This window comes from Vespula vulgaris, chromosome 1 (genome assembly GCF_905475345.1).
Source record: "Vespula vulgaris chromosome 1, iyVesVulg1.1, whole genome shotgun sequence".
NCBI classification, from domain to species: Eukaryota; Metazoa; Arthropoda; class Insecta; order Hymenoptera; family Vespidae; genus Vespula; species Vespula vulgaris.
This window is the reverse complement of record NC_066586.1, coordinates 2,015,001-2,030,000: the sequence shown is the minus strand read 5'-3', so window position 1 is coordinate 2,030,000 and position 15,000 is coordinate 2,015,001. Positions and strand designations below refer to the sequence as shown.

The following is a 15,000-nucleotide window of genomic DNA, read 5'->3' as shown; positions in this document are numbered from 1 at the left end:
ATTAATATATATATATATATATATATATATATATATATATATATATATATATAAATTTTTTTTCAAGTTCATACCACCTGTGACTTTCGTCGTTTCCCAAGAATGCGTTCAAGATGTGGCATCGTGCAATTAATATAATTGTAGGTTAAGAGAGAAAAGTGATTATTATAATGATACACCAGAGTCTTGGCGGTAACGTTAACTCTCCACGTTAATGGATTCACGATATCGGACTTGGTTCAAAGAGCGCGAGCTTTTAATATCTGATAATTACGAAGCTTATATACGATAGCGTATATACCGAAGAGATAAAACATTGAGATAAAATTGTCACCGATGTACCTATCCATATGTAGGTATATATAAGACTTATATATCTATGTACGTACGTATCTCTCTCTCTCTCTCTCTTTTTCTCTATCTATACGTATAGATATACTATGTGCGTGGGATGGTCCGGCTCACGATGGGTCCAAGTACGAGTTACTTTCCTTTTAATAGATCCTCCGGATAAGTGCGTCGAGTAAAGAGGATTATCCTACTTCGAAGGAAGTGCGATCGATCGCGTGTAGGCGTAATTGCGAGTGATTAATCGATCGGACGTCTATGGAAGTGAGAAACTGGTCACGTGTAGGTATGTGATCGTCTTTCTTAGATAATATTTACGTTTAAAAAAGAAAAGAGGAAAAGAAGGAGAAAAGATTTTCTCCAAATTGGCAACCCTCGTTTGTTATTATAAAGGAAGAAAAATCGCTAAGGGATCGCGTGAGTAGTTCTTCGTAACGGAAACTTCGCGTGGGATCTATCGATCGGACACGTAATCGAACTTGGATGCCCTAATTTCATCGACCCCGTACAGTTGTACAGTTGTAGATGAGCGTACTTAATTCTCGAGATTTTTTCGTTCTACTTGACGCATTTATCATTTTCTTAATTTTTTTTTATTTTTTAAAAATTTCTTTTAATAAAGAATATGGGGTATCACTTGTACGAGCAATCGAATATTACCTCTTCTTCACTTCCTTTCCTTTTCTTTGAAAAAATTGTAGTAAATCATGATTTATTAGGTATTGGTACATATAGGAAAAAGGAAGAATAAATAATTACCTATATCGCAGAACGCCGAGGACGAAAATTCATATCTGGTGGGGTTGGCTCTACCTGGCGGCCGATAGCACGATGGGTTCCGTGCACGCGCGCTACGGAGTCTCTCCAGTCAGCGAAGAGCGCTCTAACGCGAAGGACGTGGGAAAGATCGATTCGCGTTGAAATTCGTATTTCTCGATTCTACGATCGTTCTTATTTTCGTTTACAGCTGCGAGAACTACTGTGTATACATATATATAAATATATATATATATATAAATATATATATATATATATATATATATATATATATACATACATACATATATTTATTTACAACGTGATCTCTTTTATCTAACTTCTATGTATCTCGTTAATCGATCGATCGTCGATTAACGATCGATAAAGAGATCGATTATATATGGATTAATGTTACAAGTGAGGAACGTTAGAAGTGTAACACTTCGTGTGATACTTGATCGAACGAAATAAAAGATATTCAATCGGATTGTTTGCGTTAGAAATCGAAAAGTTTTAGAAAAGTTTCACGAATTTCCTTTTTTTTCTGATCAAAAAAAAAAGAAAAGAAAAGAAAAGAAAGAGAGAAAGAAGAGAAAAGAATAGGAAAAAAAAAGAAAAAAATCGGCATAGTTATGTACAACGAGTACCACCACCATCACCATCACAACTCGGTCCCTACGTTCTTCCCACTCGACCAGAATAAAAAAGCAAGCGAAGGAAGAACTTACTACGGTACAGTAAAACGCACGTTCGGAAGAGTCTCTCGAGACTAATACTCTCGATTCGATCGCACGATCGATTCTCTCGTCGTGACGTCGATACTTCCGATAAGCCATCTGAAATCGAGCGGAAGATATTCTATCTGAAAGAGGATCACGATGAGACCGAGAGAGTAAAAGAACAAGTAGAAGTAGAAGTAAAAGTAGAAGAAGAAGAAGAAGAGAAGAAGAAGAAGAAGAAGAAGAAGAAGAAGAAGAAGTAATAGTAGAAGACAACAAGGACGGTGACGACGACAACGACGACAAAGCAGAAGAAGAATAATAGAAACAAGAAAAGGAGGAAGACGAAAAGGGAGAAAGAGAGAGGGAAAGAGGAAAAGGAGAAGGAAGGAAAGAGAGAGAAAGGTCGACGAACCATCGCTGAGAGAAGAAGAGAGTGCCAAAATTAGTGGGGAGACGTCTCTCGTGTGTGACCTTGACCTGTGTCGAGCCACGAAAGCCACCCTCTTCCGGTATCTACGATTCCTCTTGTGACACCACTTATATCGTCGTTTTTCTCTCTCTCTTTCTCTTTCTCTTTTCTCCCCCCTCTACAGCACTCTCTCTCTCTCTCTCTCTCGCACGCGTTTGTGTTCTCCACATTTCTTTCGTCTTCGGTCTTTCTCTTTTTGTTTCTCTCTCTTTCTCTCTCTCTCTCTCTCTGTCTTATACACTGACTTTCTTTCGTTCGTTCGGTTGACCACGTTCGACGCATACATCTGGAAGGACGCTCTCGAAGGGGCGACAGGCGAAGAGAACGGAGATGCGCCATTTTCGAGAAGCGATGCGAAGAGAAGGTGAACGATCCTTGGAGCGTTTTGCCGCAGACCGGTAATGGGATACCAGAGGTGACGGCAAGATGAACGGTCACGGTTCCACCAATGAGGTACACCTTCGTCTCTCTTGCGTATATACCGTATGCCTTTATTTTTCCTTACTTATGCTATCCAACATTTTTCCTAGTATTCTTTGTTGCTTTATTTTGTCTACATTTTTCTTCTTTTTCTTTCTTTTTTTTTTTTTTTTTTTTTTTTTAATTAATTTTCTTCTATCTCGCGTACGTATGAATAGCTTTCTCGTCTTTTTCCTTCGAATTATTTCTCTCTCTCTCTCTCTCTCTCTCTCTCTCTCTCTCTCTCTCTCTCTCTCTCTCTTTCTGTCCGTCTGTTTCTTATCCAGAATAGAGAGAAAGAGAGAGAAAGAGAGACAGGCTATACGAGACGTTCTCTCTTCTTATTGCCGTTCTAAATTCGCCCGCTACACGAGTGGCGAATGTCTACACACACGCGCGCGTGCGCCCAAGGAGAAAAGAGAAATTCCATTCGATCTCGACGATAGCAGTTGGCCAAACGGTAACAACGACGTCGCATTCTCATAGCACCGCTTTTATGCGATAATAAAGCATCCTCGAGGCATGTTTCCCGATACTTTCGATATTTCACAAATGAAATATCTATGAAAACTTTTTTCCGGAAGATCCAAGTCCAGTCGCTTGACTGACGTCAATGAGTATACTACTTGTATTGAAAGTACAGTTCACAAAAGATAAAAATTGTTTGATCTATTTAATCCGGTAAATTCAGTTCAATTACAAAAGATGATTTAAGATAAATTGATAAAAGATTGACAGAATTTTAATCTGCTTTTTTTTTTTATAGCAAAAGCGATTGCTTTCTATAAAAAAGAGAGAAAGAGAAAGAGAGAGAAAAGGAAAAGGAAAATAACGATAAAGTCTAATCTCTTAATTCGTCTGTTTATTTTACGAAGTTCGTCGACAGCGCGACAAGCGAGATAATGGAGGAACGTCGTGCGAGATTCGCGTCATTTAACGGCCTATGTTAAAGCGACGCAATTTAGCGAAGAAACCACGATGCGGAATATCGAATTAATTCGATGATAGACGCCGCCGAAAATTTTATGTCCTTTTAGCGTAATTAGTTCCAAAAGAAACAGCGAAGAAAAAAAAGATTGTTACGGAGAGAGAAGGAGTGCTAGAATGAGAGCCAGACAGAAAGAGAGAGAGAGAGAAAGAAATGATCAAAAAAAAAAAAACAGAAAAGAAAAGAAGAGAAAAATAAATAAAAGTCGCGAAAATCGACCGTTAAAACGAAAGGATCGTCTTCGAAACGCCGCGCTCGTAAAAGATTCGCTTGCCGTCTGTAACCGACAAGGTGATTATATTTTATTTTCTTTCTTTTTTTTTTTACTTCTTTTACGTCGTACTTCGCGATTTCCAAGAAGAAGGTTACGTTTGAAGGAAAGAGAACGTTGAAAGAGATAGGAAGTCGAAGAGAAAGAAAGAAAGAGAGAGAAGGAGGACCTCCTCCGATAACGCCTCTTACCGATTAGATAACGTTCGCTGACAGGTACGGCACTGTTTCCGTGTCGAAAGGCGCGAATTCGCGTGAGGCTACTACCTCCATGATATTTCGTTTTTATTCTCATTCTTATTCTTATTACAATTCTTGTTCTTATTCTCATTCTTATTCTTAATTTTATTCTTATTCTTATTCTGATTCTTATTCTTATTCCTATTATTCTTATTCTTCTTTTTCTTATTTTTCTTCTTTTTCGAAAGAACGAACGTACGAACGAGCTCTTCTTTTTTGGCGCTCGACCGAGAACGAAATATTAGCGATTCGTTTGCCCGAGAGAAAAGATAGAACGCAAACTGGTTCCTCGTGGAGAAATTCCACGAGGAGGATGGCACAAGAGACACGTCATCGATATCTTCTTCTTCTTCTTCTTCTTCTTCTTTCGCTTCTTCTTCTATTCTTCTTTTTATCCTTTTATCCTCCAGTTCGAACAAAGCCACAACTTTACAATCAGCTCTAATCTCTATGAATATTAACTTTTTGCACTCTTTATTCTTATTCTTTCTTTTCTTTTCTTTTCTTTTTCTTTTTTATTTCGTTCACTAAAAAGTCTTTATTATTTTCGTTTTCTACTGTCTTTTTATTTCCTTTATCTTTGTTTCTTTTTTTTTTTTGTTAGAAAAAATCTACATATCGTTTCACATAAATTGTTCGTTCTAATGGAAATGTAACGTTTTTTAATAAAAAAGAATTATTACAGAATGCCATCGTAAAAAAAAATATTATAGATAAATTCGAAATTGCGTTGGAAGTATTAATATTTCTTTCTTAATCAGAATAATAAATTCTGATATCGAAGAATTATCGAAAATACATGCAAGTATCGTTTGAAACAAATTATTTTAATAGAAATAGTGACATTTAATGAAAAAGAACAAAAAAAGAATATTGTTATGGGACGTCATCATAAAAGAAAATATTGTGACAGATTCGATATTGGCGTGCAAATGGATTTTCATATTTCATTTTAATTGAAATAACAAACATTGGCGGTCCGTAGAAATTTTCAAAATTATTCTTTTATTAAAATGAATACGTATTTTCCCTCTTTAATCTCTTTACCGCGAAATCGATCGAGCGATATCGAGGACATGGGGGAAGGGAGGAAAGGGAAAAAAAACGTTTCTGGCAAAAAGCCATGCACGAATAAAGGAGAAAAGCGTGTCGCGCTCTTGTGGACTCTTTTCGCGTGCGTGCACGCAATTGCAAATGAAACAGCGAGGAGATCCCCATTGGCTAGTTTTCGTTCCCACAACTTATGTAGCTTAACCGCGATAGCTTCTCCATTTAACTCGATTCGATTCGATTCGATTCGATTCGATTCGATTCGATTAGACTCGACTCGACTCGATTCGGTTTCTTTCGTTTCTATAGGTACATATGACCGACCTATACTTTTTTGTAAATCGTTGCAAATAAATCGATTGGTGGTTTTCCGGTGCACACGTACCTAACCGGAAGTTAAATATTCACGCTACATTATCTCCTATTGGTCCAGTTATCAAATGAAGTCATTACGTTACTGTCTTCTCCTTATCTACTCTTAGGTATATTTCCAATCGATACGACGTTCGATAAATCCTAAGATCGTAGTTAAGGTAACTTGAAACCATCTGATATCAGCTCGTTAGAAACGATTTCGAACGACTTGTACGCAAAACAACGATATTTTTCAACGATTTTTTAAATTTCATCTCTTACGAGCGTAAATATTTCGATCGTTGAAATGAGTTCGATGAGAGGAACGAGATGAAATATTCGAAAGATACTTTTTAACTATGTGATTATAATGATACATTTCGTTCGAGGTGTTGATAGCAAAGAAAACAGAAATGAAAGAGACATCAAGAAAGTATACATTTTATAAAATCGATTTCGAAGGTGAGGAAAAGTAGCATAATCACGAATAAGAATCAAAGTGACGACGGTGTTTTCTTGGCGCCGTAAATCTTGCGTAATTGCGGCCAATTAATTCCTATGTAAATGAGGCAAAATGTGAAAGACGGCGCAAACAGAGAGAGAGAGAGAGAAAGAAGTGGGTTGAAAAGATTGACGAAAGAAAAAGACAAAGCTCTTCGACTTCTTTTTCAAAAGAGAGAGTGAGAGAATCTTTTCAAGGTCGATCGTTAAAATTCACAAACATTGTCGAAATAGTTCTTAGAATCCTATCGACGTTCATCCTTCTCATACATTTTTTCAATCTTTTTTATTTTTCTTCTCTCTCTCTCTCTCTCTCTCCCTCTTTTTTTCTGTAGATAATTGACCATTAATATCTATATATATCATTTCTAAGACAAGACTGAAAAGTTTCTACCCTCGACGAAGCTCCTTCGAGTTTCTCTCTCCGACATATATTACCTACTTAAGTACCGTACGTTGTACTCGAGGGTTGCTCGAATAGTATGTTCCGATTATGTGAACGTGCAGCTTTGCTACGTGCCACAAAGAAACCTTTTCAAATCTATTATCTAGTAGCATTCTAGTACGATATTAAAACACGAGTCACAAATAAGATTTACGTGAAACGTGCAAGTAGTTAATTTTCCTTTAAAGTTTTGATTTTTTATGAAAATTTATGAACCTTGTGAAAATGACATACATTATTGTTATTATTATTCGTTGAGTCTTTTCGATAAGAACTATCTAATATTAAACTCATACGTTCACTACTTTGACGGTATACTAAATAATTCATCATTTTGATAGTATTTGATAGTTTTACTCGTATATATTTTTTTCTTTTTCAATCTTTTTTTTTGCGAGTTAAATCCCCAAGATTCGTAAGTCTTTTAAAGTGACCGAGTCGGCCCAACGAAGCGTTCATTGAACTTCCATTCATTCTTGAAAATTAAAGCAACCCTTTTGGTTCGAGCTTTGCAGAACGGATTAAGTCGCTAAATTCCAGAGATAATACCGGTAGTTAATATTTGCAGTAAGTTTTGAAAGTTCAAGAAAATTCGTCCTAGTAACATAAAGGAAATACTCTCTATGGTAGGTCGGCGAGAGTAAGGTATTTTAAGAGAAATGAATTGCTCCGAACGTACGACGAATGGTCACCACAAAAGCGAAGGAATTCCAAGGCAAAGGAATTCTAAATCTTTCTCACCCTTTTTTTTTCTCAAAATAAAATAGAAGGTATAAAAAAGAGAAAGGAATTTTTTAGTACCCTCTTACAAATACGTTCTTCAAACATCACAATCATCAACGTGTTCAGTAAATACTGTCGAGTTGATACGAAAAAAGTTTAAGTTTGAAAAGAGGATTTACCATAGATCTTAAATTCTATTATACGTAGGAAAATTTAAGAAAAAGAGTTAAATAAAGAAGAGAAAGAAAGAAAAAAAAAAGAAGAAAATTCTTTCTTGAGAATAAGTCTACCCTATGAATAACAGAACTTGATATTACGCATAATATAACGTTCCGGTTCCGTTTTCTCAACAGTATCCTCTACTCGTTTCTTTCCTTCCTGTCATTCTATAAGATCTTTAAATACCATTGTCTTTATCGTGTCTAAAGAATGTAAGAAAATTCGAAAAAAAAGAAACAGAAATTAAGAAAGAAAAATAAAAAAGAAACAAAAAGAGAAAAAGAAAATTCTTTCTTAAGAATAAAACCTACCCTATGAATAACAGGACTTGGTATTACATATAATATAACGTCTTCCGGTTCCGTTTTCTCAACATGACTCTTTACTCATCTCTTTCCTTCCCGTCATCTTATACGATCCTCAAACACCATCGTCTTCATCGTGTCTAGAAAATGTAAGAAAATTTCAGCCACAAAAAATAAAAAAAGAGCTAAGGAGAGAGAGAGAGAAAGAGAAAGAAAGAGAGAGAGAGAGAGAGAGAGAGAGAAAAGAAAATTCTTTCTTGAGAATAAAACCTACCCCATGAATAACGGGACTTGGTATTACACGTAATATAATGTCTTCCGGTTCCGTTTTCTCAATAGGACTCTCTACTCATCTCTTTCCTTCCTTCCTTCCTTCCTTCCTTCCTTTTTTCTTTCCTGTCATCTTTTATGGACCAAACGGAAACGAGAATAAGCATAAAAGAAAAAAAAAAGATTAGAACGATAAAGAGGACAAGTAGAGTATAAGAAAGAAAGAGAGATAGAGATGGAGAAAAGAACAAGGAAAGAATAAGAGAAGATGAGAAAGAATAAGCAGAGGATCCCCCATGGTTTTTACCGTGGATTACCAGCCATAACGTTTTACGACGAGCGACGACTCGACGGAATTGCTATTCCGTTCGTGTGGACGGCTCGTAAGGAGCTCGTAAACGACTTGCATAAAATTGATTCGCCACGGTCGGCACATCGAAACGACGAAGCGCGGCCGACGCCTTCAAACCACCAACAACAACCCTTATCTTCTCTTCTCTTTTTTATTCCGTTCCGGAGAACCGGCATTTTCGGTAACAAGAGACGTATCCTTCTCTCATTCGAACCGTTCTTAGATAATTTTTTACTATTATATTATACTGGACTCAGTTAAGATGAGGAGAAATGATTCTCACGAGAAAGTATCACATTTTTGTTAATTTATCTCCCTATCTTTATCTCTCTTTCTCTCTCTCTCTCTCTCTTTTTTTGTTTGTCTGTCTGTCTTCTTTTCTTTTTTCATATATCAAAGTTTCAAACGATCCCTTGGTAATAATCGTTAGAACGTCACTTACTAACATTAAACTGTCTTTTCGCGTAACGTCTTCATTGCTTAATGGGCTTTGCTTCGAGTTGATAATAAAATCTTACATCTTTCATTTCTCTTTATCTATTTATTACCTTCGTTTTCTCTCTCTCTCTCTCTCTCTCTCTCTCTCTCTGTCTCTCTCTCTTTTTCGCAAAGACATACAGATACACACTGCTCTTCCTTATTCTTTTCTATTAGCAAGATCAAAAGGTCGATCTCTTTGAAAGTTTTCAAGTCGTCTCCCCATCGATGGAAAACTTTTGAACTTCTTAAAAAAAAAAAAAGAAAAAAGAGAAACTTTCATCACGGGTTACATCTTTCAATATCTTTCAATTTTTCGTATTACGCAAAAAAGAAAAAAGAAATGTTCTCCTTCCTCGAGGAACCTTTCCACCGTTCTCCTTCGTTGATAGAGATTTAATTAAAAGAAGGTTTGGTACGGCCGATGGATGATGGAGTAGGGTTGGGAGGGGAGGAGAAGGAGGATTCGAGAAGAGAGAAGAAGTTACAAAAAGAAAAAGAAAGAAAGAAAGAAAAAAAGAAAAAATAGCAAGGAACGAGAAAAGTTTTATTTGCGAAAAGAGTTGATGTTGGATGGGTGACAAACGATAAGTGAATATAAAACGATCGGCTATATGTAATTACCATAAAGGGTATCGAATATCCATTAATGCGTACGGGCTTACTCCGTCGTTCAGGAGGAATTCTAATTGCGATATGATTAAATCGCTTGGAGGAAAGTGCTCGACCACGAACTAATGTATACAAACATTAAGAGAGAGAGAGAGAGAGAGAGAAAGAGAGAGAAAATGAGAGAATGAAGAAGGGGGATGGGAAGGACAGAGCAATTTTACGAGAGAATAATATACGCTCGTGCTCGTTCGTTTGTATACACACATATGTATATATATATGTGTGTATGTTTATATATATATATATATGTACGTACGTACGTATAGGTACTACATTATAGAAGCGGAACGGCAGCATTCCGGTAGTTTTACGAGAGAAGAAAAGCAGAGGCACGTGGGCGTGCCGGTGTTCACGCGCAAATCGTGTCCGCGAAACGAATCCTTTTGTCGAAGTATACGCCCCGCGTGAATGTGTCCGCCAAACTTATCATTCCATCTCTCTTTCTACGTTTATCTCGTTTTCCGCTATCAAATTGTTCCTTTCGCCGTTTCGATAAATCATTCTGAAAATAATAATAAAAATAAAAATGAAAAAAAAATATATATATCAAAGAAATAAGTTTTGGAATAAAACTAATGCTTGTAAATCTACTTTTTGTATATGTATTAGAAATTACATGCTCGGTAATATCGTCTACCTCTCTCTTTCTTTCTCATTCTTTCTGCCACTAAATTGTCCCTTTTACCGTTTCGATAAATCACTCGTTGAAAATAAAAATGAAAATATAAAAAATAAATGTATGTATATATACATATATATATATATATATATATATATATATATATATATATATATCCAAGAAATAGCTTTTGTATGAAACTCGCTTGTAAATCTACTTTTCTACATATACACATTAGAAATTACACGCTACGTGATATCGATTCAGACTACGCATATATTTACCTATATATAACGAAAGCGTTAGACGGATTCGACGCGTCCAATTGCACCGTTTTACCGTCTAATCATACGCACTCGTGAATTAATGACTCGACACACTCTCGACAAACTTCCTTTTGATTGCTACAAGAGAATGTAACAGATTACATATATGCTTCACGTACCTTCGTACTCTGTATGTATGTATTTAGCACGTGCCTTACGTTTCATCGTAAGTAGTACCTATTCTTTGTGTAAAAAGAGAAAGGAAAAGAGAAAGAGAAAGAGAAAGAGAGAGAAAGAGAGAGAGAGAGAAAGGAAGAAAAAGAGAAAATGTTAAAACTTACTATATAAACGAAGAATATGAAACACAGTAGTTTTTGTCGTTTGTGTGTTAGTTACGATAAGCTTAGGGATGTATACAACAGATATACGATTACTATTTATATATACATATGCATATATATATATATATATATATGCGATTGTGGGTTTGTGGGTTATACCGTGGCCAAGCGAAATTATTCGACTCGTATAACGAAGAGCTAATGAATATTGATGTACCATAGCTATGAGTTTCGCTCGAGGCCGATGCATTAGCATTATTAACACTTCCTAACCATCGAATCGTCGTCCAACCGCGAAAGTTCTTTCTGTGGAAACCAGATGGGGATAAAAAAAAGATATATATGTATACACATTTATATATGTATATATACGCCGGTATATGTATATAATATATATATATTTTTTTATATTTTTTTTTCCTTCATTCACATTTTCTTTTCTTTATTTTGAAGGGTTCCTATTCGGTCTTGATGAGAATTATCGGGAAAACTTGTTCAAAAGATTAATGAAAGAGATACTACGTTCAACGCGCTTCTTCCTTTCTCTATAACGTTTAACGAAGGGTGAAAACTCTAGTGGAAGGAGATTTCGTTACGTGATATACCTATCGATGAGCTCCTAATCAATAGATCCTGAAATGATTTTCTTTTTTTCCTTTCTTTCTTTTCTTTCTTTTTAATACATAGGAACTCTTTCGTTCAACTAAAAAAATTGTAGAGTTCTTAATGGATAAATGACTTTAGAATAGATATTATTGTATTCGTTTTATATTATGAATGATAAGATATAAATTGTGTTTTCGTAAACGGTTCGACCTGTTAAGGTCAGTTAATAGTTAAGGTTTGCCTTGATTCGTTCTCCAAAGTGCCGACATTGACCAAGAAATTTGACAGAAGATAGACAGGACCGTTCCCCTCCTCATTCGTCCTCATCCGAGGCCACTAATCCCATTAAATTGTTTTGCAGTCTGCCAATTGGTCACGTATCGCCTCTGACCTCGTTACAGATCAGATTGCTCGAATAAGAGAGTAAAAGAGAGAAAGAGAGATTGAGAGATAGAGAAAAAGAGAGAGAGATAGATGTACACAAGAGGTTTAACATTATCATCGTGCGGGTCGTCCCTCCCACCCCCTTTACTTCCTCTCCTATCGATAATCGTACAATTCACAAAGATAACCCAATTTTATCTTTTTCTCTCTGTTTGTTTTTTTCTTTTTCTCTCTCTCTCTTTTTTAATCGAGCATTTATAGTCCAAAGTATTTTCTTTTCTCTTTACATTTTCTTTCTAATTTATTTTCCTTTACGCTGTTCGCAATGGAAAACTTTCGTTAATGTTAATTAAGTCAAGCAAACTCGTTTACTTGGTAATCGTATAATGTAATAGCTCGTCATTATATATGTATGTATATGTATGTGTTTGTATATCTATGTACGTACGTACGTACGTTTGTATGTATGCATTACGTTCGAAGTATTCGCTTTTGAAGCACGCATTTCCCGAGAGAACGATAACGCTTCCCGGATGGTAATAGGTCACATTGTTAGCACGTACCTACCACATTACCTTTACTACATTTAATTTTGATAACTAATGCGAACACGCGAAAGCCCACTCGAAGAAGTTTCCCGTAATTCAAGCGATCTCGTTATAATGCACCATCTAGAAACTTTATTATTATTGTTATTATTATTATTATGCTCGAGAGAGAGAAAAAGAGAAAGAGAGAGAGAGAGAGAGAGAGAAAGAGGGTACAGGATGACCGTGAAGAAATATAAATATACTTTTTATTTTCTGCGTACTTTTATCAATCGGTATAAATTCTTATTAGAAATAAATAATCATTATTAGCGTTTGATCGAAATAAGATTCGATATTCGATATCGGACTCTTCGTAAACTTTGCAAACAAAGTTTTCGTCGATCTCGAAACGATATTGACCTAAATAAATCGAAGGAAAGAAAGAACTGTTTGGCGTCGCGAAAAAACGTTCGTGAAAAAGTAATGTCGAGACTCGATATGCCTTTGAGTGGTGTGCCGGTACACGAATTTCGAGGAAATGAAAGTGGGTCGTTTGGCGGATGGTAGAATCGAAAAAAAGTACAGGTCGATAACCAATACCCTGAAGGCTGATCGAAGATCGGAAAAATTCGAAATACGATGATACCTCTAGACCGAGGATACCCAAACTTTTTTGCCTTGCGGTATCGTCGAGAAAAATTCTCAAAGATCGCGATACCCTAAGAAAATCTTTACCTAAGAAGATCGTGATATCCTCTTTTCATCTTTTTCTCTTTTTTTTTTTTTGTTTTTGATTTTTCAAAAGACACATTCCATCTCCTACAAATTTAACGAGCCATTAAATGAAGCAAACATTTAGTTTCGGTTTGTTTGATCGAATGAAACTAAACTAACGAGCGCCTATCGCAAACCAACCAGAAAGATATCAAATTTGATTGCCGCAATAATTCTGTCCGTCAAACTGTCACGTACAAAATCCCTGAATTTGTCGGCGTAATCTCAAAGTTTTCACCGCGGAATATAACATTGATAACCGTTGACTCTAAAGAAAATAAGGAAATAAAAGAAAAACCAAATAGTGACGAACTCGGTGTCTTTAGAATTAATAAATAAGATGGAAATAACTAAGGAATTAGAGTACACGAGATCGTTTTGTAAACACAACGGAAGCATCGTTATTGTTATTAAATAGAGTACGAAGGAGATACAGAGAGCTACCGACGACGGAACAGTGCTTTCTCGTCGGTCGAAGGGTCAACATCGTGCTACTCGAGTTCTCACAGATCGTTAGCGTTCACATTTGTCTTGCCGTTACCGTTCCGTTTTGAATCACGTTCTTCTCGATGAATGCGTATAGAGTAGAAGCACGCAAAAGAGAAGAATTTGATCGTAGGCTTATCTTTGTCGGAACATCATCACCAAGAAGATAGAAAGAGAGAGAAGAAGAAAGAGAGAGAGAGAGAGAGAGAGAAACTTCATCATTTTCTTCTTCTTCTTCCTTTTCTTTTCGTTCGGAGTCGGTGAGATCGACAAATCAGCTATATATCAAAGAACGTTGCTTGGCGAGATAGCAGACACGATCTTTATCTATTCCATCTAAAGTCGATGCTTCGGTACGCACGCGTTAGCATCACCGGTGGTCGTCGAGCACGACGGCGGAAGAAATCGCTCTATTACCTTCTCTCAAGAGCGTGATACCGGCTATATCACTGTAGCTTTAAAGAAAGATAGATAGATATAGAGAAAGAGAGAAAGAGGAGAAGAAGAAGAAGAAGAAGAAGAAGAAGAAGAAGCTGTAGATATCAGAGGCCGTTAGTCAGCACGTAATATCACGTTGTCTATGTATTCCTGTAGATCCCGTAAGAAAGAGAGAGAGAGAGAGAGAGAGAAAAGGTCCTGGAAAAATTCTAACAAACGGCAGGCTACCTCGACGGCGGCACCTTATTATCCGTGACTGCTTCGGCGAGCCGCATAGGACGCTAATTACAAACTTTCATTGCGAGTCACGCTCGCAAACGGGCAAAGCGGATGGAACGGGCCGATAGTCAACGGGCTGCTTCTGCATGGCGTAGTAGTTCATGAAGAAGACGGAGAGTAGATAGGGATAGAGGTCGAACGAGACGACGAAGAAAGGGTAGGTAGGGAAAGGACTGGCGAGGGGTCGGAGAGGTAATTGCGCCTATTAATCAGTCGACTTCGAAGAGAGAAAGAGAGAGAGAGAGAGAGAGAGAGAGAGAGAGAGAGAGAGAGAGAGAGAGGGCTTTAGAGAACAAGCAAGCATCGATTAGACTCGGCGTTCCTTGAATCTGCGTAGGCGAGTGACTTCAAAGTCGATCGATTCAACGATCGATTCAATTCACGCACAAAGCACGAGAGAGATAGAAAGATAGAAAGATAGACAGAGAGAGAGAGAGAGAGACTGATGTTATCCAGCATCACACCTATCGTACGTGCGGTTTAGATCGAACGGATTGCGTATACATTTTAGTCTCGTCTATGTATGTACACACGTTCGTAATTTCACTGGACATTGTCGTACGATAAACCACATGACCGTGTTACACCATGGCCACTTTGTCGCGAAACGTGTTACAAGTACACACCCTCGTTGACTCGTTAACTTTATGACTA

At 36.8% G+C, this 15,000-nt stretch overlaps 1 protein-coding gene across 8 annotated transcripts in view; it reads left to right on the top strand.

The window, feature by feature from the left end:
- Positions 1 to 15,000, top strand: part of LOC127069508 (tensin-3) — a 157,294-nt gene that overhangs the window by 60,385 nt on the left and 81,909 nt on the right. Inside the window, exons 1-2 of one of the 8 annotated variants that reach the window (XM_051006655.1) lie at positions 1,218 to 2,338; positions 2,592 to 2,751. The exons of 6 other annotated variants lie outside the window; for them this stretch is intronic. In XM_051006655.1, coding sequence (XP_050862612.1) covers positions 2,725 to 2,751 — 27 coding nt within the window. In that variant the 5' untranslated portion in view covers positions 1,218 to 2,338; positions 2,592 to 2,724. Of the gene's footprint in view, positions 1 to 1,217; positions 2,752 to 15,000 lie in introns of those variants that run through there. One more of the 8 variants, XM_051006650.1, reaches the window with a different exon arrangement.